Source organism: Cydia strobilella, chromosome Z (genome assembly GCF_947568885.1).
Source record: "Cydia strobilella chromosome Z, ilCydStro3.1, whole genome shotgun sequence".
NCBI lineage: Eukaryota > Metazoa > Arthropoda > Insecta > Lepidoptera > Tortricidae > Cydia > Cydia strobilella.
In genome coordinates this window covers 28,768,335-28,792,996 of record NC_086068.1, presented here as the reverse complement: position 1 = coordinate 28,792,996, position 24,662 = coordinate 28,768,335, and the positions used below count along the sequence as shown (strand labels likewise).

At 37.2% G+C, this 24,662-nt stretch overlaps 1 protein-coding gene across 5 annotated transcripts in view; it reads right to left on the bottom strand.

Moving 5' to 3' along the window:
* LOC134754400 (hepatic leukemia factor) overlaps positions 1-24,662 on the bottom strand; it is a 205,550-nt gene that overhangs the window by 63,435 nt on the left and 117,453 nt on the right. For 3 of the 5 annotated variants that reach the window (XM_063690709.1, XM_063690710.1, XM_063690711.1), the window contains exon 2: positions 18,110-18,148. The exons of 1 other annotated variant lie outside the window; for it this stretch is intronic. In XM_063690709.1, the coding sequence (XP_063546779.1) occupies positions 18,110-18,148 (39 nt within the window). Of the gene's footprint in view, positions 1-18,109; positions 18,149-22,124; positions 22,248-24,662 lie in introns of those variants that run through there. One more of the 5 variants, XM_063690713.1, reaches the window with a different exon arrangement.

Sequence of the window (24,662 nt, the reverse complement as noted above, 5' to 3'; positions counted from 1 at the left end):
GTGAAAGAGCTCATTGTGAGAATCTCAAACATAATTTTTTTATAATTTTATGATAAACAGTTTAGAAGTTATTCAAGAAAATAGGCAAAAAATGACCATTCCCCCCACTTTATCTCCGAAAGTACTGGGTCTAAAATTTTGAAAAAAAATACACAAAATAGATCTTTACCTATAGATTACAGGAAAACCTATTAGAAATGTGCAGTCAAGCGTGAGTCGGATTTAATTACTTAGTTTTTGATCCGGCCCCTACGGGTTTCTTTAAAGACATTTCACTCACGTTTCACATAAAAAATACATTATTTAAATTATGTCATGTACGGAACCCTTGGAACGCGAGTCTGACTCGCACTTGGCCGGTTTTTCTATTATTAAAACACACAAAAAAAAACAAAAACATGATATCCGCGGTCCCGAGCACGCACATCCATCTCGTTCACGCTTACGCTCAGTGAGAGGGAGAGAAGAACACGAACCTACTGGGCCTTAACGGCTTTTAATTTACGACAGCCTCACAGGCCTCACAGCTCGTGTCCACATGCCAACTGCAACTTTAGACCCACTAGCCTCCCAATGTCCCTTATAGTATTTTCTGACAATGTTCGCTTCGGTAGTGCACAAAAACACGAAATATAACTGGTGTAATTTATTTTTATTTACCGAGTAATAGTTAATCCCACCAAAAACAATTCATATAAAATGTTGCCAAGACGAAACCATAAGGCTCGCACTGTCAAAAAGTTATCAGATCTTTTGTAAAGCCAAGCTTCTAACTCTACAGGCCCTAACTTCACAAACTCTACACCTTAGTCGAAATATGTGGCTTGGCCGTTTCGCTACTGTCACATGGGCGTAAGGTGAAAAATGTATTTACTATAAATTATTTTGTATGTAACAAAACGGCCAAGCCACATATTTTAACTAAGGTGTAGAGTTTGTGAAGTTAGGGCCTGTAGAGTTAGAAGCTTGGCTCTACAAAAGATCTGATAACTTTTTGACAGTGCGAGCCTTATGGTTTCGTCTTGGCAATATTTTACATGAAATGTTTTTGGTGGGATTTCACTTCTTTTTGTAAGTTGCTTATGACAATCTTCCATCCCCTAATTAAAGGGTTGGGGGTAATTTACTATTAAAAATCCTGAAATTTCGTATCTGGGGGCATCTTTTATACAATCTGCTTTTTACTGTTTACCCCCTTTTCCACCCCCTTTTCACCCTTACAGGGAACCCCTTTTGGGGTTCAAAACTATTCTATATCATTCCCCATAACAAAAACTATCTACATACCAAAATTTAACTAAATCGGTACAGCGGTTATTGATTTTCTATACAAAATTCCACCCCCCCCCCCCCTTTGGTGAAAGGGGGGGTGGAATTAGGTGCTAAAAATTTCAGAATTTGTTTTTTTTTTGTTGTTTGTGTACTAAGACTATCTTACATACCAAATTTCAGCTTCCTAGGACTTGAGGAAGTACCCTAAAGCTTTTGATGAGTGTGTGAGTGAGTGACGAAATCGTTTTTTTTTAGATATGAATAAAATCTAAAGTATAAGAGCTATGCAATTGAATTTTTTTATGCTTAATAAATCCACTATTGGCATCATATCCCGAGAATTTTGTTTTTGGTGTAATCCAAACCCAAGTTATGAGGGTTCAAAATCAAAACGACGAAGCGCTTCGAGAAAAGGCAGGTAGTGCCCTTGCGCTTCGCTTTGCTTGTCTTGGCGGGGACACTACGTGCGCCGAGATATTACTTTTCATTTAGATGATTAAATTCTAATGCTAACTTCATAAGTATTGAGTAATTAAATAATAAAAGTTACTGGAACCGTAGGTACCCCCTACCCATACCCAGTTTTATTTTGGTGTTTTTGATTAAGCGTCGAAGGTATTCTAAAATTGGTGCGTTTTTTAATAAATCTATTATTTATATACCTAAAATGATATACTATTCGATACATGCCGTTAGTTAAGATTTATAAATAAAGTTTTGAAAAGTCGGCGAAGTGTTGAATCTTGTAGATGGCTTCTGCCACGAATGCAGAAGACGCTGGTTCAATCCCTGTCCTGACCTTGGCCACTTGTTCATATGTATTTCAGTATATAATTTAACAATTCTGTAAGATTGGCATTTGGAACATACAATAATCTAGTTTTCCTAAAGCCCGTCTAAACAAATATTATTCTCGTAAGAATCTTTCAGTTTTGTATGTAAAACCGCTTAATGTTGATGGGTAAGTAGATGAGTGCATGTAACTCTTGTTGTGAAATTATAAATAAAACGATTCAACTACTCAATCGTTACACATAATATTACACTGCCTTCCAAATTAAACAATTTTTATTTATATATTGTCATTAACCCACAATTAATTATCAGTTAAATCTTATAATCACAACTTTTATTCTGCTGGTAGGTGTACGTTTAAAAACTACTTACTCTCTGATATATATCCGCTCAAATATGAAAGTAAACAAAACGAACGCCGAAGGTGCGTACCTTGCGACGGTTGAATGATGGGCATGCGACGGTGAACATGGTGCGGTAGCATGAGCGGGGCCGCGGCTGGAGCTGGCGGGTCCATCGGTGACGGTGGCGGCGGTGAGAGGAAACAGCGCTCCAGGTGCGGCAGCGAGTGGGCGCACCAGCCTAACCCCGACGTTTCGGTGCCCATATCGATGTACCCGTGGCGGTCTAGCCGGCGTGCGGGCCAGCATCGTGAGCACGCGCCGGCCCTGTCTCCTCCGACGCACTCAATCCTCGCGACGTCCCGGTAAACACGCGATGTAACGCGTCCGTTCCCGAAGAAGCACGCGGCAGGATTGAAGGAGCCGGTGGCCGACAGCCGGGCACGCTTACAGCCACGTGCGCCGCGGCACGCACGGCCGCAACGTGCGCCGCCCGGCCGCCACGTGCCGCGCCCCGCGCACCTCCACCAGGCCACCACCCGGCTCTCGGCACCCCGGCACCCCGACACCCCGGCAGTCCCGGCACCCTGGCACCTCGGGACCAAACCACCCGGCCCGGAGTACTTGGCCATCACGTCCTTATATCGCCACCAAAACATCAAGTTGGTTTTCTACATACTCATACCTTCCAAAGGCCGGGCATTCATTTCGACCACCCATGAGCTAATTTGGTTAAGTTTCTTGGTGCAGATATAATGCAATGCAGATATCAAACCAGGCAAGTCGATGGGAATCGAGTTATATAGACGCATTGCCATTCCTCATTAAATATAATATGAGTACTTACTCTGACTGAACATGAGATATGTTAAGATAAAAAAAACGCACAAGTAGGTCAATAAGGTAAGTAGGTAAGTAGGTAGGTAATGTCATGCATGTTGGGCCGTAAACAAAGTACACCACGGCATTTGCTAAATGCAGAACGTGGGCTGTAAAGTTAACAATGCCTTGAACAGCAACTATGAATGTCTTGGTGTTTTGTCCTACCTGTTGGTAGTGTATTTAATAGGTAACTTAGACACTCTTCTGCAACTTTTTTTTCCAAAACCAGCATCAAAGTCATAAATAAAAAAACTTGAAATCAGAATTCTTTCAATTATAACTATTAGTATGTACGAGGGCGGTTTGATAAGTAGGTACCCGTTTTCAGGTTGTTTTTTCAAGGTAGAAAAATAAATACACTATGTATTTTTTACGACATATTTTTTTGCCCTATGTATTTTTGCCAACGGTATTCCGGTTTCAGCAAGCCGCCCAAAAAATACGATTTCTGAAAGTCCTGTAAATAGATCTCTGTAGCAGCAATGGCCTCTACGTTAAATGCATACTATTTCCGCCATGCCACTTTTTCAGATTTTTTGGAAGTTTAAAATAATCGTTTAGAGTTAGATCTGAAGAACAGCGTGGGTGCGCCATCAATTCGTAACGTAATTCTTCTAATTTTGTGGTTACAAGCCGAGAGCAATGAGCTGGTTAGGCTGTTCCTAAGGAGTAAGCGCGGCAGCCGTCTTGACGATACTTTTTGTTTTGTACCTCCTTGATAACAACATTGACAAGTCGAGTTCCCGAAATTTTATTTGGTATTCGGCTAGTAATATTTTGTTTTTTTTTTTGCCATTTTCTCTGACGTCACTCCAATAAGCCGACCAGGTTGGTCCTCATCAAAAACAGATGTACTGCCACGCTTAAATTCGTTAAACATCATATTCTGAGGGTTGTTATGGAAGAAGAACAGTCGTTATACTCATAAACAATCCGTCAGTTTCTCTTTCTAAAAACAAGAACCGAACTAAGGACTGATGCTGTTCTTTCTTCATACTTGCAAATATAGTCGACCGAAAAAACAAGAGCGCCAATTATTTTTTTCATCTTTTAAGGCTTATGAAAGGTGACTTGCAAATGTGGAATAGTTATTTGTTATACAAGGGTGCACTGCATAGTTGCATTTTACCCGCGAGTGTGGAATTGAAACACGAGCAAGCGAAAGGATTCTATAGTTGAAATTCTTTCTAAAATAGAATCCTGAGCGTAGCAAGTATTTCAACCCACGAGAAGTAAAATACATTTGCACCCGTGTGTAACACAAAACTTTTCACCTCACTATAGCGAGGAAAGTGCAACATACAAAAAAACAGCTCATAAAAAATAAATCATCATCATCATCATCAGGTTAATTATAATAATAATAAATAGGCCTTTGTCATCTGTGTCAGATGTTTCAAGCAGTATCGCGGTTACGAGTGTTACGACACTTGCGTTCGTGGCTGTAAAGCCCTATACGAGAGAGGATCCCTCGGCCACATACGCTCTCCCATTATAATCATCATCAATAAAGTATAACATTATGTAAAAAAATTGTTAACAATGTTAACATTTCTGACGATGCGTTTTGTAATTGCATCGACTCAACTTGTGTTTAAGGTTTATGACGTAAAATCATTAAACAAAGTTAAATTTGGTATTTTTTATTAAATTCTCAAACCATTTATAATGATGATAATTATAATTAATATCGAACGAACCACTATTATGAGTGTTTTACGTTTTGTTATCTGTCAGCTACTTAAACACGCTCCAAGGTCAAATTACTTTCCCCACTAGTGGATAAAATGCGTTTTTAACCGCTTTTTTAAAGGATAAAAGGCGGCTTTCCGAGCTAGTGAGGGGAAAAGTACATTTTTGACCAGTGACATAGACAATATGGTAAAACGGGTACTTATCAAACCGCCGTCGTATAGATATTTGTGTTTTTCTAGGATTAGAAATAAAAATAACTACTAAGCAGAAGTAAGCCTGAGGTTTAATCAGACAATTTTTGCAGTGAAATATTGATATTGAGGCATATGCAATACATACAGCAATCAAGTGAATAATAGTATTTATATTATGTTTTATGTTAGTTTAATCTTTATATTCTCGGAGGAGCCTCACCTCTAGAGAACGCGTCCCCAGGTGGCGGATAGGGGAACGCTCACCAGTGTCTCGACACTGGGGGGCAGGAGGGAAATTAAATACCTCCCGCGGACCAACAGGGACCCCCGTCGGGCCGCTCGGACATATTCTGACACCGGGCCGGCGGGGGACAACGGCAGCAGGCAGGTTGCCGTGCAGAGGATGGCAGCGGAAGAACGTTAGTCAACGGTGGCATCCTAAGCCCCAGTCAGCAAGAGGGGTTACTGTCTTGACGTCAGGTGGCAACCGGTCGTAAAACCACCAGCCAAAAAAAACAACTCCTCATCATGAAAAGTACAACAAGAAAGGCGAGACATAATGTTAGGGCGTCCCCCTCAAGCGACGACGGAACTAAGAGCAAAAATGCTAGGGCGTACCCCTGAAGCGACGGCCGAGTCGTGGAAGCACACCAACATAGACCAAAAATGCGGTTAGTAACCTGGAATGTGGGCTCCATGACGGGACGCAGCGCAGAACTGAGCGAAGTTTTACTCAGACGCAAGGTTAATGTATGCTGCATCCAGGAAACCAAGTGGAAGAGGTCCAAAGCTCGAACAATTGGAAATGGTTACAAGGTAATATACCACGGGACAGATACAAGACATAACGGTGTAGGCATTGTCATCGACAGTGATCTGCAAGAGCGCGTCGTAGAAACCAAACGCGTCAGTGACCGCATCATAGCCATAAAGTTTGCAATGGACAACCAGCCATGCATGAATGTGATTTCAGCGTATGCCCCCCAAATAGGATGCAGCGACGTAGAGAAACAAATATTCTGGGATAATCTAAGTGACTTACTGCATTCATATCCACTCGACGAGACGAAATACATTGCAGGTGATCTCAACGGTCACGTTGGTGCGACCTCCCCCTGTCATCAAACAGTGCATGGTGGCTTGGGGTACGGTACACAGAATACACAAGGCGTGAAAATCCTTGACTTTGCAACCACTTTTGACATGGCTATTATCAACACATACTTTACAAAGCCTGATAAACATAAAATAACGTATAAAAGTGGAAATGCAAACACACAAATAGATTACATCCTCGCAGATCGCAATAAACTCAACACTTTCAGGGACTGCAAGGTGATACCTGGGGAGCCCCTTACATCACAGCACAGGCTGCTTGTCGCTGACGACCTTGTGCCAGTAACTACCAAAAACCGTGTAGACAGAAGGCCTAAAATCCGATGGCACAGGCTATCTTGCCCAGAGGACATCGTCTTGTAATCGACATCCAGCAGTATCTTGAAGATGGCGCACAGAAGGACGATACGGCCGATTCAATGTGGAACAGGTTTCAGGATCACTGTGTGAAAAGTGCCTCTAACTTGTTAGGAGTAACTAAAGGACCACTGAAAAACAATAAACAAGCAAAGTGGTGGCAATCAGAAGTCGAGGAAAAAGTCCGGATAAAGAAGCGTCTATTCAAGACCTGGCAACTCAGTGGAAATGAGGAAGATCGCAATAAATATCACGCTGCAAAAAAAGAGGCCAAACGCGAAGTTGCACGTGCCAGGGCGCTCTGCGAAGGTGACTTCTACACTAGACTAGAGAACGCTAAAGACGATAGAGAACTATTCAAACTAGCAAGGCAGAGGAATAACAATGCCAAGGATGTCAAAACTATTAAGTACATCAAAGACAAGGACGGAAAGCTAATCACATCAAACGCTGACATTAATTCCAGATGGCGGGAGTACTACTCACAACTTTTAAATGAGTATTTCCCATCTCAGCGCCTAGCACATATAGAGACTGTCAAAGGACCTATACAAGAGATCAACACCGATGAATTAAAGTGGGCATTAAGAAAAATGGCATGGCAAATAATAAATCGACTGGGCCAGACGAAATTCCAGCAGAACTGTGGAAATGCTTCGGTGAAGCCGGTGACAGGTTTCTTGCGAACCTTTTTAACAAAATCCTCCAAGATGGAATATCCAACGAATGGAGAAAACGCTATTTGGTCCCATTCTTTAAGAATAAGGGTGACATTAGGCTATGCGAGAACTACAACTATGTGCAATAAAACTCATATCGCATACCTTTAAGACATGGGAAAGAGTCGTCAATAACAGACTATTACAACTTACCACTGTAACCCAAAACCAATGCGGGTTTGTAGCAGGGAGGTCAACGACTGACGCGCTGCATAGTCTAAGGATCCTTCTCAAAAAACATAAAGAGACGAAGAAGGACCTTTATCTTGCCTTTATAGACCTTGAAAAGGCCTTTGACAGTCCCACGACAGCTAATCTGGCAGTCACTCCGCGCGCAATTGGTACCTGAACTGTACATCCAAGTTGTCACTGATATGTACACGGATGTCCATACAAAAGTGAGGAATCCAGCGGGAGTAAGCGACGACTTTCAAGTAGGAGTAGGTGTACACCAAGGATCGGCTTTGAGCCCACTGTTGTTAAACATAGTAATGGACCACCTAACGGCAAATATACAGAAGACACCACCTTGGGACCTACTGTATGCGGACGATGTCGTTCTTATCAGAGATAACCTCGATGACCTGGAAGAATCTCTTGAAGTATGGAGAGCCGCTGTTGAGACAGGTGGACTAAAAATAAGTCGGCAGAAGACGAAGTACATGCGCTGCTGCTACTCGGAATCCAACCAGCAGTACAATCCGGTTAAACTGCAAACCCATCAGCTACGGGAAGTCAGCCAATTTAAATACCTTGGATCGGTTGTAGCCAATGGCGGTACCATAGACACTGACCTAGCTTATCGCATCAGCACGGGGTGGATGAAGTGGCGAGAACTGTCGGGTGTGCTATGCGACAGCAGAATGCCGGTGCGTGTGAAGGGGAAGGTGTACAAGTCCGCAATCAGACCAGCACTCACCTACGGCGCTGAATGCTGGCCTTTGAAGAAGGTCCATACCACAAAACTGCACACAACCGAAATGAAGATGTTGAGGTGGGCAGGAGGTGTCACTCTACTCGACAGGGTGAGAAATGAGCACATCCGGCCAATAGAAGATAAGCTCTCCGAATCGCGCTTAAAGTGGTATGGCCATGTCATGAGGAGGCCGGAAGATCACATGACTAGACAAGTCCTTAACATCGACATCGGCTCCAAAAGATCGGGCAGAAGCAGACCCCTTACGACCTGGATGTCCGTCATTAACAAAGACCTTAAGAAAGCCCAAATAGATGTCTCGACGACCCAGAACAGATACGCCTGGCGAAGAATGAAGAGGAGAGCCGACCCCAAATGATATGGGAAAAGGCTAGGCGAAGAAGAAGAAGTTTAATCATTATATCGCATAAAGTACGATACTCACTGCTGAGTATTTTTTTACTAATTATACGTATTTTATTACAAAAATAAACTAAAAACTGAAATAAATGTCATATACTAAGAAAAAGTGACCAAGGCCTCACTTTTTCTTAGTATATGACATTTATGTCAGTTTATAATTTATATAATAGTGTTTCTAGGTTTCTACTTAAAATAAAAACAAATTAAAGTATTTTCCGTTAATAATTTAATTTGTTCTAAGACTTCTAACAGTAAAAAATAAACTATTTCCTTGACTATGAGTGAGTAACTAAATACGCAAATTTATTTACTTACTTTAAGCCGGGATACTCCTTTTTTAGTTATTTTTAAACATTAGAAATACTTACTGTAGTCTCCAGCCTCAATTACTGTTAATCTTTAATCTAACATAATTTATTCCAACATGAGAATGTGACAAAAATATACCTAAAGCTGTTAATAAACTTTTTTTTGATACGAGATCCCTTCGACATGAAAGTTAAGATCATGAAAGAAAAGTGAGAATGAGTGATAAATACAAGGTAAGCCTAGCTTGAGGACGACAAATATGTGTTGTTCTTTTAGTAAGTAGGTAATTTGGATGCTGATAAGCAACAATGTGTTAACCCACATAAACATCATTTTGAGAAAATGGCGTCTAAAGATTTTTTGTGGTTGCTTTTGAGCTTTTGATCTAAAATTTAAAGATTTTGTTTAAATTGTTGTATGTGTCAGTTTAAATACGACGAATACTAGTGATTTATAATTAGAATATTCGGAATAAATTTAAATTTATCGTAATAACCGCATTTTTCTTTATTGCGAATTCCATGATGACGTGAAACTTTCTCAAAAACGTGTCATTATACAGTTATGCTAATTGTGTAATTCTGCCTCTGAACTTATAATCGACATGCTATAGCACATAACTTATTGTTAAATACTAACTTAATATAAATTTTGTTTTGCAATAATCGATGAAGCCTCACACATTGATATAATTTATTTTTCGATTTGCAAGAATGATTCAACTCTAACAAGTTATTTAAAATCATTATAATATATATATATTATTAAAGAACATCCACAATATACATATTATAACTTACACTAACAACATTTTAAAAGGTAGTAAAGACTGATATATATGACAATTATGGAGTACATAACATTGACTAATAGCATCGCAGTGAGATCGAACTTAACCTAAAACGATACTACTATACAATTAAATTATAAAACTAACATTATTTTACGAATGTGCATATATTCAAATTGTTGAACTTGGCATTTAAAATGAATTGCTAAGAAAAACTACAGCATTTAGCGGTTTTGTTTAATTTATTTCGGCATACTTACCTAAAAAATAAAACCCTTATAAACTAGTGTGATTACGCTTTATAAACACCTGATTTTGATCAGCATTAGTATTTATCTCTTGAAAAGCGCAACCATTAATAGATTTGTGAACTAAATTCGTAAAATTACGTATTATAAACACAATTTTTTGCAGCACACCTTCAGAGCGCTTCTGGTAAAACAGAACTAATGGGATGTGATTTCCGCAATAATGAGGTAACTTCTGTTAAGACATTGTTGATATTTTAGTATGCGTTCTGCCCATTACTGCAATAAGTTAAGATACTAGACGCATTAATGCAAAACAGCCAACACGTGTTAACGGATTTGTGTTAACCTTTTTTCCTTCTTTTGGAATATTTATAAATTTAAAATCACTAAGGTCATTTTTGCAAAATGAAGTAGAGCGGACTAGCTACAATATGGCATTAAATCTCATTTTCTTTACTTTTTGTGGGTTGACACATTATTGCTTATCAGCATCCATTTATTCATTTATATAAATAAACATGCATATAATAAAGCGGAATAGGGTCGAAAGTCTGTACATGGAAGATATTCGAAAAAAAAATTGGCTGGGGATACTTAGAATCGATAACAGAACACGTTCCAACAGTTTTTAGAATTTTTGTCTGTTTGTCTGATTGTCTGTTTATCTGTTTATCTGTTTGTCTGTTTATTTGACCGCGCATCAATTGAAAACGGCTGAACGGATTTTAATGCAAACTTTATTAATCTGTCAAAAAAAACCACGGCCAGGTTATAGGCTGTAAAAATTTGAGAAATTTTACCCCTCAGGGGTTTAAAAAAGGGTGTAATAAAAGTTTGTATGGGGTTCAAGATTTATTTTAAGCTAGCAATTTGAAACTTCGTAAAAAGATATATTATTGAAATACAAGAAAACTAATTACATCGTTTTTGAAAATTCATCCCCTAAAGAGGTGAAAAAGAGGTTGAAAATTTGTATGGAGATTAATTTTTTTTTTCGAGCGCGTTACTTGAAACTTTGTATATGGGCATATTATTATAATACAGGAAAAGCGATTTCAGCGTTATCAAGAATTAGTCCCCTAACGGGGTTCAAAGGGGGTTGAAAGTTTGAATCCATTACAAATGCTTTGAAACTTCTTAGAAAGGTATAATAGACGATTACAAAAAAAAAAATTCGACGTTTTTGGAAATTTAACGCCTCAGGGGGTTGAAAAGGGGATGAAAGTTTGTCTTGGGTGCAAATTTTATTTTAAGCTTGGAACTTGAAACTTTGCAAAAAGGTATTATATTAAAAAGCAAGAAAATTACTTTCAACGTTTTTAAAAATTAATCCCCCAAGGTGGTGAAAAAGGGGTTAAAAACTTTATCTTGATAACTATATCATTTAAGCTACTAGGCCAAGTTAGGTATCGGTTTTGTATAAATCGGGTATGTCGAATTCATTTATGATATCAAAATGTCAAAATGACACCATTCCGGAGTGAAAACACAAAAAATATGAAAAAATAATACTTTTTTTTAAATTCCTCTTCACGCTTAAACCGCTGAACCAATTTAGTTTAAATTTGGTATAATGATAGTTTGAGTCCTAGGAAAGAGCATAGGAAAGTTTTAATCTCAAACATCATCCCTTAAGGGTGTGAAAAGGGAGGTGGAAATTCGTATGGGATTCAATAACCGCTGAATCGATTCAGATAAAATTTGGTATAGAGTCCCATAGAAGAACATAGGGTAGTTTTTATCCAAAAAAAATTACCTTAAAACTAAAAGAAAGGTGTAATATTGTAGGGAGAATCAATAACCGCCTGAACTGATTTACATGAAATCTACGTATACGTCTTTTGATTTAGTTGAAAATGATACTTAACGACTTAGAACCTAATCTTAAACATCCCCACCCCCCTACATCAAAAATCTGGGTAGCTCCACTTCTTAAATACATCTTTGGAACACCGAGATTAATTCTGCCAAATACCTAATCGTATACCGCATCCATATTCATACGTATCGCATCCTTTAAGCACTAAGACGAAAGTGAAAGACCCGCGCGAAATCACCTTTTCGTACAACTGTTAGTCCTCATTTTCCTCTCTTGATATTAACATTATTCAAAATATTTTGACACAATTAGTTGTGTATCAACCACAGCTATGTCCCGTGTACGTTTTTGTTTTTGGAATTTTTTATTACTTATTATAAAAGTTAGAAGCATTAAAAAATTTGCCTGAAATCAGTTTTTTGCTCCTAATTTTTACAATAATCAAATAATCTAAAAAAGAAACGTAGAAAACGTAGCATTTAGCTATGGTAAATATACTTACATCAAATTATGTACCTAAAAATATTTTCATAATGATATAGGAAAATGGAGACTGCGTTTGTATGGAGAAGCGGCCCTTTCCTCTTAATAATGGCCACGAAGGTGGGTACTTTAAAAAAAAAAAAAACTATGTCGTTTGCGGAGTAATTGTCAAACGATTTGGGACTTATACGCGTTACCATGCCTTCCCGAAAAAAATCGAATCTTTCGCGAAAGTCTCGCAACGTATTGAGGCTACAAGGGGCACGGTCTCAGGAGTCTGAAAAAACCGGCCAAGTGCGGGTCGGACTCGCGCACGAAGGGTTCCGTACCATTACGGAAAAACAGCAAAAAAAATCACGTTGTATGGGAGCTCCATTTAAATATTTATGTTATTCTGTTTTTAGTATTTGTTGTTATAGCGGCAACAGAAATACATCATCGGTGAAATTTTCAACTGTCTAGCTATCACGGTTCATGAGATACAGCCTGGTGACAGACAGACGGACAGACGGACGGACAGACGGACAGCGGAGTCTTAGTAATAGGGTCCCGTTTTTACCCTTTGGGTACGGAACCCTAAAGAGAGACCCCTGAGAGACTCAGTGGCGCTCTAGCCAGGCAGGTCGCTTCGCTTTCCGCTGAAACGGCAAGCCAGCGCGAGTCTCGATTGTGATCTCAAAGACATCGTACGCAATACATATGTAGGCGCAGATTCTGACGGAGTGTGGCGCCGGAGAAGCCGTGTTCATCCAGCGCATCCCCCTCATCCCGAGCAACTTCCCGTTCTGCTTCATGCGCCTACAGGTTCCCGTGAGCGTCTGCTTCGCCATGACCATCAACAAGTCGTAGGGGCAGACGCTGCGCGCCGCCGGCGTCATGCTTAGACTGATTTGACTGGAGGACCGATTTGGATGATATTTGCCATGGACATGATTTGGATAGGTACAGTCAAGGACGTAAAAATACAAAAATGGTACTGTATCGTTCGATATACACCTACTATTCTATGTCGTTTAAATCACGTCAAAATTTCAAATAAGGGCAAAAAAATATTGACTTTGGAGTGTAGTTTTATTTATAATATTTTACCTAATTGTAAAATATTTTATCTAGACTACAGTCCTCTAGCGTATCCATCTGTCAACTTTACTTCAAGTTCCGCCTCCAGGGAGATAAATTAGGGGTAAATTAGCCGCTTACCGACACAGACCGAATTCCACGCAGGCGAAGCCGCGGGCACAGCTAGTAAATAATATCTGTTATAATAACTGTAAACTGATTTACTTCATGCTTTTTAATAATTTTATAGAATATATTAAAGTATTTTGTAAAATATTATTATTGCCAACAATAATTAACATAACATCAATATTTTGAAAAAAAAATCGTATCTTGTTCTGTCAATCAAAAGAAACATGTGGTAACTAAATATGTTTGGGCTGCTACTTTATGCGCTTGTTGTATAATCTATTCTTATATATTGTCCTAGGCGTTAAAAAATCTCGGAAAAAACGTAACATTCGGACACCTTAAATTATTCAACTATAAAAATATAAGCAGTTAAATATATGAAATACGAAAACGTGATGGCACGCTCTGTCAAACAGTGTTGGCCGAAACGTTAATGCAATTAACCAATAAATTGAACCGTAAACTGTAACTGTCCCTTACGGTTTTCGGTTCAATTTGTACTGGTTAATGGTTAATTGCAATTAATGTTCGGCCAACACTGCTGTCAAATACTTACTGTGACAGTGACCTTTCTATCATAATATTATCAAGGAGATTTTCACAGAAACAGTTGTTCACTGGTACAGTTTAAGAGATAGCGAATAACTGAATATTTTAGTGCTTAATCGTGTGATTGATTTACAATTTATAGCCTCTAACCAAATTAATTCAGATATAGTGATTTTTGATTTTAACCGTACGAAATACCTAATTAGGGACATTAATACGTTTAAGCCTCTTTTAGATGTTTCAAGTACTTGGATGCGATTTTGTGTTATTTGGTCGATCGACTGAATTTGTAATTGTAGGTACTGAATATTGCATGCAATTTCTCGCGCCGTGTAAATGGGGCTTTATACAGAGTGATCAATCCAAATGGGTCAGTATGGAGAAGTCAGAAACTTTGAGAGATAGCGAAAGCTGTTCTTAGGAACCATGGCGTCGATTATAGATTTAAGAATAATGACATTCAATTTTTTTTTAACTCTCATACATAACCGGGAATCGAACCTGGTCAATTTTCTTAATGTAATCGCGTGTAGTATTTGTTTGTATAATTGATCCTGAAATTTAAATAAAAAATTAGAAAAAATTGAATGCCATCATCATTTTCCTCTCGTTGTCCCGGCATTTTGCCTCAGCTCATGGGAGCCTGGGGTCCGCTTGGTAACCAATCCCAAGAATTGACGTGGGCACTAGTTTTTACGAAAGCGACTGTCATCTGACCTTCCAACCCAGAGGGGAAACTTTTAAGTATTTTAAACTGTATATCGTTACCCTTTGCAGTATAGTTTTAAATAATATAGAAAATTGCTAGTGATATAGCCGAGCCTAGGCTAGGCTAGGGTAGCTAGTGATATATAAATTTTAATCAGAAGTACTTATACTTTCAGAGTTATCGAGGTAAAACGTCAAAACCCGCGCGATTATCAAATCCTTAAATCTTCCATCGCAAGGTTCGTATCTCTATGGTTCATATTTTTGCTCTGCTAGCACCGCCGCACAGCGCACGTTGCTTCGCGCGTTTCATGAAACTTTCCGCACCGAACCCCCCCTCCTCACCCACACGTCTCGGCTCGCTTTTTTTAAAGGCTTATATTCTTATATTAGTAAAAAGTAAACGTAAATAAAAAAATAAAACATTAATTTAGGTTCTAGCGGAAAATTTTATACGTTCCTACTTAATTGAATAAATAATAAACAATTTCAAAATATATTTTTTTACTGAAAGAGCGAAGAGAAGGTTCTCTGTTTCAGCGTAGGCAAAAATGCTTTCGTATATTGTCCGTACAGATGTTCTAGACAGATCGCGTTTCTGAACCGATTTAAATTTAGAGGGTTGAATCGGTCCCATTTGCTTGTACAATGAATATGTTTGGCAAAGAGGCACCTTTGAAACGATTTTCTCTGCTATAAAAGTAAATCAATCATGTAACGGCAACTACATAGTAGCTTGGCGGAACAAGCTTTGGCTTACTTTTCGCTCATGTCGTCGCAGACATGGGTATATTTGGTATCAGTGTATTCAGTGTGATGTCCTGAACACAAATATATGAGATGACAAGCGCGAAAGTGGTGGGGGTAGTTGCTGTGACGTCAAAAAGTCGGCAGTACAAAGTTTTTTACCTTTTTTTTTAATCATACCATGTGGGGTACCAAATGAAAGGGCTTTGTGAGTAGATCACAAATATATAACATACTGTAATATTTTCACTACTTCGTCTAATAAGTTATTAAAAAACGTTAAAAAATTTCACAATCCACAGTTGACTGAACTGCTCTGAATTCAAAATGACTGAATGGATCCTTCCAAAATACATACTAAGTGACTGTGAATCTCCTCTATATAACGTAAAAAAAATAATTAACCAGATATAACCAAAAATAAGAAAAGTACATCAAGTTGAAAAAAAGTATAATTTTCTGTTACAATAAACTGCAACTATTATTAAAACAAACAAAAAACCAGACTACATATATTTTTGAAATGGTCTTTTCATTAGCTTTCATTTGGTACCCATATTGCTATAGTAAGAAAAAAACAATCCCCCCCCTCCCTTTTTTGGGTTCCGTAGCCAAATAAAAACAAAACCCTTATAGATTCGTTATGTCTGTCTGTCTGTCCGTCCGTCCGTATGTCACAGCCACTTTTCTCTGCAACTATAAGAACTATACTGTTGAAACTTGGTAAGTAGATGAATTCTGTGAACCGCATTAGGATTTTCACACAAAAATAGAAAAAAAAAACAATAAATTTTGGGGGTTCCCCATACTTGGAACTGAAACTCAATTTTTTTTTGTATTGAACCCATACGTGTGGGGTATCTATGAATAGGTCTTCAAAAATGATATTGAGGTTTCTAATATCATTTTCTTCTAAACTGAAAAAAATATATGATGTAAATTACCATGCAAACTTCCACCGAAAATTGGTTTTAACGAGATCTAGTAAGTAGTTTTTTTTAATGCGTCATAAATCGTAAACCGCAATTTACCTTTCACTCACGTTTCACATAAAAAATACATTGTTAAAATTATGTAATGTACGGAACCCTCGGTGCGCGAGTCCGACTCGCACTTGGCCGGTTTTTTTCATTAGCGGTCGCCATTTTCAAAATTTATATGGCCTATGTCACTAACACAATTTTGACGAATTCAACCACATCTCATATGGGCTATAGAAATTATACCCATCACATCTGCCCTTAAGACGAGGCATTGAAAAATTTTGTAGTACTTTCATCGGCATTGCATAATTTGATTAAGGTTGTACAACTAGGGCACAAAGCGAATTATCTCCACACGAGGCAATTTATTGGTCCGAGCGGCAGCGAGGACCAATATAGCCGAGGATAAAAATAGGCGTTTGTGCCTGAGTTATACCATAGAGTAACTTATACTAGAGCGGTACTATCATAGTAAATTTTGTAACCCCAGTAAATTCACTGCCATCTGTCGACACACTTTAAAACTAATAATGAAGATTTATAAAAATACGATAAAATGTATTTAAATATGGATAAATGATTTTTTTTATTTGCATTAATTATTTTTATGATTTTGACCCATGTTTTTTCACTAATATGCGTTAAAATTGTTAAATAACAAACGAAACCGTCAACGCCATCTATACGACAGCAGGCCAAAGCTAGTAGCGCCCTCTGAACGAGAATCAAATTTTCTTGATTTTCGAGGCACGTTTTTTGCTTAGACTGTATCCATCTATTACGGAGTTATATCTATCTTTGGTTATACACACTGCTTTTCACTTCGATTGTGAGTAAAATAAAACAATGGCAAACAAATAAAATACATTTTTTCATTATTTTTTTAACACGTCATATTTACCTTAAGCCCACTGCACACTCGTTCGCGAATCGCGGCGCAAAGCCGCGAACGCGAGTGTGGTGTCGATTTCGCTGATTAGCGAACTGTCCACACTAGCGTTCACGGCTTCGCGCCGCAATTCGTGTGGAGGGGGCTTTAAGTCTTTATTCATTCTGCCAAATTATAACTACATTTTGTAGTTTATTTCTATAATAACTATGGTGTATTGTAAGATTTTAATGAATTAGTAATATATAAAACACGGATTATTAAAAAACGGGCCAAATTAAGTGGAATAACAATATTATCCGATTATGTTTTATTGTGTACTATGGCAGTAATTTGATTGTCTTAGTCTTTAAAAAAAATTACTTTGTGCACTAGAGCATAAAAGTAGCATTTTGTGCAGCCTACATCTAGCACAAAAGAGAACTTTACGAGCATGAGAAGTGAAAAAATAGTTTCTTAGCTAGAGCTAGCATCTCATAATAGTTTCTTAGCTAGAGCTAGCATCTCATAATAGTTTCTTAGCTAGAGCTAGCATCTCATAATAGTTTCTTAACTAGAGCTAGCATCTCATAATAGTTTCTTAGCTAGAGCTAGCATCTCATAATAGTTTTTTAGCTAGAGCTAGCATCTCATAATAGAACAAAATTATATTGAATTCTTGGTGTAAAAAAATCACTGACCGTATTTTTTGTTGAAACTCGCTCCGTGACTCAGAAAATCTGTAAAGAATATAATTCCTGAATAAATAAATAAATTAAAATGAAATTAAATAAGTATGTGTGCCTTTTTATTTAAAGTTGTAGACTACGGATTCTTTTTTTATTATAAAATGTTAATGTTTATTACTCACGATCACGAGCGGAGCTCTTTCGATACTAATAGGAAAAAAAGTGTCCCATATTTTTTATTTGCATGCCGTTACCTGTTTTCATAGACATTGGTATCACAGTAACGAAACCGAAGGAACGAAAAAGTATGGATATTTTGGGTCACTTATTTTCTCTGATTAGGATCGGAAACGCTCGTGATTCTGAGTAGAAATTAAAAAAAAATATCACAAATTAAAAAAAAACTATATAAAATAGCCCACGTAGGTATATTAAATAAAATTAAAATCATTTTCTAACACTCAAGTTGGCTGACTATTTAATCCTAAATGTTAAAGCCACGGCCGCCACGGGGATAGTTAAGTAGGGATGTCATTTAATTGATCTGCAAAATATTTCTATTTTGATGAACAAAAATATATGTCTTCTAGAAATCGATTTTCGCTCATGTCATCACAGACATGGATATATTTGGTATCAGAGTATTCAGTGTGATGTCCTGAACACAAATATATGAGATGACAAGCGCGAAAGTGGTGGGGGTAGTTGCTGTGACGTCAAAAAGTCGGCAGTACAAAGTTTTATACTTTTTTTTTAAATCATACCATGTGGGGTACCAAATGAAAGGGCTTTGTGAGTAGATCACAAATACATAACATACTGTAACATTTTCACTACTTCGTGTAACAAACTATTAGAAAACGTTCAAAAATTTCACAATCCACAGTTGAATTTGAACTGCGCTAAATTGCAAATGACTGAATAGATCATTTAAAAAATACATACTAAGTGACTGTGAATATCCTCTACTAGCTGTTGCCCGCGACCTTTTACGCGTGGATTTGTATGTTGGTGGTTATATATTATGCAGCAAAAGATATCAGTAGGGACGGTTAATCATTTGTTATACAACGCATGAAATTTGTCTTTCACAAACTACGAAGTTTCAAGACCCTAACTGAAAAATATTGTTCCCGATATAATCCCTCTCGACCCTCTTAGAAGATTTACAAGTCCACTATTTAAAAAAAATATTCGCTCCCGAAACTATTAATACAAACTTTTCAAAAACGGTGTATGTAATCAGTTTTCGTCTATTTTAATATAATGCCCTTTTTACCAAGTTTCAAGTTCCTAGCTTAAATGAAAATTTGTACCACATATAAACTTACATCCCCTTTTTAACCTCTTTAGGGGTTGAATTTTTAAGAACGTTGAAATAACTCTTTTGGAATCTTTAATCTCAATAATAACTATATACGTCAAAGTTGACAATAAAAATGACAACTTCGTATGTAAAAAACTAAATACGTCAAAAACAGTAAGTAGATATAAAACCTCATGTTATTATAACCTATGATTGTTGTAGGTATGTGAAACTTATAGACTGGACACGACTCAAAATGAAAAGTCAGTCAGTTTCTTACAAAAAGGGGATACTGAAATTTTTAATAAGAGGTATATGAAAGTAGCAATAAGAAAAAATACATTTTATCTATATTGATTTGAGTTTGCCTGTAGCCGCGGACGTAATGTGACGTTCAAAACGTCAGGCCAAAATGATAAAAGTAAGTGCATTCTATTAAATCCCGTTTCAGTATTAAATTATGCGACATTTAATTTATCGCCATTCTCTCGAATTTGCGCTGATTGGTCATGGTTGGCCTAACATACTCATTCTCGCTTTGCTCATCGTCGCACCTATCCTTTAACTCTGGCAGAATACCTACAGTGAAAACTAGTTTCATCTAGTGAAAATGCGTTTTCCCGAAAAGTCAAAACTAGTTTTAACTGCAATCAATTTGTTTTTTTTTTACAAACATTATCGCCAAGATCCTGTGTTGTACCATATTGTATAAATGACCACTAATTTGTAATATGTATTAGGTTCCTAAATCATATCTGTCCATCACACAACCCTTATCCAGGTTTACTTAACTCGACAGTATAATTTGACTAAACAGATATTGAACTGTCAGTCATAGTCAAAATTTGAAATCATCAAAACTATTAAATAAATATTATATTAATGTCTACGATTTACTAACTCTATGCACATATAAATTCCACAAACAAATTTACTAAATTACTTAAAATTGTGAAAAATCCCGTTCCAAATTTAAACTTATTTCTATTCGGATAAGGTTGTTTTTTTAAGGTAACCATTGTAAAGTAAAGTACAGAATTACCAAGTACTGATTCCCTAAGTAACCTAAGATCAGGCTGCAGTCAAAAAACTAGTAAAGGTTACGTTATCCTGATAATTTTCCCGCCGTCTTCATGCTCGTTTTAGTTGGTAATTGTCTGGTTAGCTGTCTGTTAGCTATAGTTTTTGCGAAAATTCCCAGGACAGAGGCGAATATTTTTGTATGAAAACTTGCAACTTTAAATGCATTTTTTATCGAAACTACTGCAGTCTAAAATGAAGTCAAAATCAGTATATCGACTCAATTTTTTGCAAGCTTTCTAATGGTACCCCACACGATTCTTACAAATGAAATAAAAAATCTGGTTACCCCTCTCAACCCCCTAAACTTCCCCCTAAAATAAGAAATAAGCGGTTTCGACTTATTTACAATATTCGTGGTGGTAATTGCTATAACTATTTAAAATTTTAGGTATCTACGTCAAACGGTCTCTGAGAAAACGCATTAAACTGATTTGCAAGACCGAAGTGAATCCCATAAGTGTTCCGTTTGTCAAAACAAAGTTTTGCACGGAACACTAAAAAACAATCCCCCCTCCCTTTTTTCATTAGCGGGCGCCATTTTCAAAATTTATATAGCCCAAATGAGGTGTGGTTGAATTCGTCAGAATTGAGTTAGTGACATAGGCTATATAAATTTTGAAAATGGCGCCCGCTAATGAATTTTTGGTTATTATTTTGGTTATTAATTATAAAATAAATTTTGAAAATATCAACCCTTAAGGGGGTGAAATGGGGGGATGAAAGTTAGTATGTAAGAAAAATAAAAACAACAAATTTGTACCAAAAATGGGCAAACATGCATGAAACAAGCATTAAAACATTATAATCATACTTTAAAAACGCCAAATTCAGTGTCTGTAAACATTTTTAATCATTAACTTTGGCCATAGTTCCATTTGTATGAAAATCGTCACCGCCACGCGCTATAAATTATTTTTTTCCTACAAAAATATGTATGAATGCCTCCTTGGAAATGTTTCATTTTTTTGTATGAAAAGGTATAACAATTATTTCAAAAATGAATTCCTCGTCCCTAAATTATCCGAAAATGGTATTGACTTGCCCTAGTTGCTAAGACCTGGACGAATTAGACCTGGGGAGTTGACCCCTCCCCCCCTCTTTTTGGGGGGGTAGGCACGGTACGATCTCGTGGCTACCGGGCCAAATCAGCTTTGTTTGACCTAAGGAACAATCGTGCCAAGCGGCATCGCCTGAGACTAAAGTGCATGCTGTTCCATACATTTGGTGTCACTACTTACCCTACTATATAGGTACTCGGGCACACCCATTTTGTCAGTAGCCAAAAATCTCGAAATAAAAATGTTCTAAGGGAGGACAACCCATCACGTCTAATTTTTTTTTAATTTTGCCGCCTTTTTCTACTGACAAACTGGGTGTGCCAGAGTATAATTTATTCAAACTGAGTAACTGTTATTATTTATTTTACCCGAGCGAAGCCGGGTTCTCTTCTAGTATTTTAAATCATTGTATGTGCCTATGCCTAGCGCGCCATCTATAAGTTATCCGTAAAAACAATACGTCTTTGCAAAGCGCTAATTAGGTTCATGGACGTCGCAAATATACTTTACGACTTACCGTTAGGTGGCGCTATTAGCGCCTTCACTAAAAAGTAAAACTATGTTGCTCCTATTGACTTACCATTCCGACTCATGGCAACTTAAATTGAATTATCTGATATAAGTTTAAAACAAAACAAAACACAAACTGTGAGAAAAATATGAAAAATGTTAGTCAAGATAAGTTTGGAAACTAAAACTTTAATAATAATAAAGTGAGGGCCGGTCACATGTGTTCACTGTGATCACAGTGTAGTTTCCTCCTATTGGATGAATGTCGTACGGTCGGTAAAGCAGAACGGTATTCCATTGGACAAGCATTTTGATGCAGCAAAACAGAGCTAGCGGGATCACGTGATAAGCTAGATAGACGCAGAATATTGCGCGACTACACATAGATGGCTCTCTGTAGGCTGACGTTTACTACAAGTTCGAGATGATATTACAATACATGTGAGTGACATAATTATGATTATGGATTATAATGGATAATAGTCAGGCAGTGACAATTGGTACAGCGCAAGATTCACTCGTGTAACGACGATTTGAGGCATTTATGATTTTTCTTCGTATTATTGTTTTTGTTAATTTCATAAAATATTCAATCGAAAAACGGGTTATGCTGTTCTGTCACAGGTCTGTATTACTATACGGTCCACACCTTTGTTAAATTCAGCCTTTAATGATAACAAAATAAACAATTATTAATTGCTTTATTAACGTATTTTTGAGTGTGATCTAAACGTAAATTTTAGCTGAAAAGGGGACCAATGCCACTCGCTAGAATAATGACGAGGCTACAACATGCCGAACTTTAGTGTAAATAATGTCAATTTACGAAGTCACGATGGTGGAGAATCACTCCTTCAAGCCAAGTAGGCCACCAGCGTTTTTTCAAGTATATTTTCTTATAAGAAAAATCTTAAAATAAAACTATACTTTAAAAGAAAAATGAACAAGCGGAAAATCGTGACTATTTTGAAAAAAAAACTCGTATCTTGATCTTGTCAATCAAAAGAAAAATGTGGTAACAACTGTATGGGATGCATAGTGGATGCATACAGTTACTGCGTTTTAACCAAAGAGGATTGGTTTTAACTTTGACTTTTTATCATGCGTAAGTATAAGATGTCATCAATGTATTAAATGACAAATAATAGGTACTTACCTACAGGAAAAAAGGAAAGTAGGAACAAAGTTTAAATGAGTTGTTTTAATGTTTCTATACACGGTTAGGACCAGGCCGAAGATATCGTCTCGCTCATAAAATTGGTAAATGATACATATTCGATACTTGTAGGTGTATTTACAGAGGAGCGTCACAGACACTCAGACAGTATCTTGCCCGTGATAACCCGTCCCTCTCTAAATAATACAGTCCCAGAAAAAGACGGGTAGTCTATCTCGCGAGATACTGTCGCGACGCTCCTGTGCTGTCAACAGGATACACTGGATGCTCTCCAAAGAATATTTATTAAAATAAGCCGTTGGTTTGCAAGTTAGCTGATTATTTATGAATTCCATCTTCAGGAAATGCATACTAAAATAAAAAAAAAATCTCAAATTCTAACTATAGAACGCGGACCATTTTTCGGTCCATTTTATACGAATCTTATCAATTGAAATCTCACAAGGGAATTAAATTTCAGGGACCATGTATTATTTTGCCGACCGATTTTACTCTACTGACTTACAAATGGATTTAGGGTCGTTGGGGCCGCAATTCGAAAGCGGGCAGGGAACGGTGTGGGGGCACTGGGGGCGATTAGCCCACAAAGGTAGAGAGTAGAGACTGTGATAAAAGGACGTGTGACGTGCCGGAATGCTATCCGATGTCTATGAATATTTTTTCATCTTCACCGACAATTTGCCTTTTTATTTGTATTTTTTATAGGTTAATTTTAATAATAGTTTATATGTTTTGTTATTGTTTTTTGAAAATGTCAATTGCATACAATTTTGACAAATTAGTAAGAACTGCTCGGACTCTTCGGCTCGAAAAGTTTTCGGTCATTTCTGGAAGTATAATAACTAAAAATAACAAAGGAAATTTTTGGAAATGAAAGGCCGTAGGAAAATACGGGAGGAAAAAATGCCCTTCGCTATTAAGAGCTGTTTTTAGGGTTCCGTACCAAAAAGGTACAAAGAAACCATTATAGTGCGACTCTGTCCGTCCGTCTGTCTGTCTGTCTGTCTGTCTGTCGGTCACATTGCTAAATATCTCGAGAACTACTGAAGCTATCGATTTGAAATTTGGAATAGATATGAACAGCGCTTACCTTAACACATTGAAAGTGTAATTTTTTTTATTAATTATGAAAAATGCCCAATATAAAGAGGGCGCAAAAAGTCAGTCTAGTTACTAGGTCGAGTGGGATATCATTTGAAAGAGCTTGAATTGAACATTGGAAAACGATTTTTTATTTGTTAGTGAAAAAAAAATTGACATGAAGGAGAATACCATTAAAAAAATACCAACCCCCTTCCCCCTTATCTCCGAAGTTTACCAACGATTTTTTTTAATTTTTTACATAATAATAACATTATCATAAATATTACAGGAAAAATATAATCACACCTTTATCTTAAAAACTTTTTTTTTAATTATCAAAAACCATTT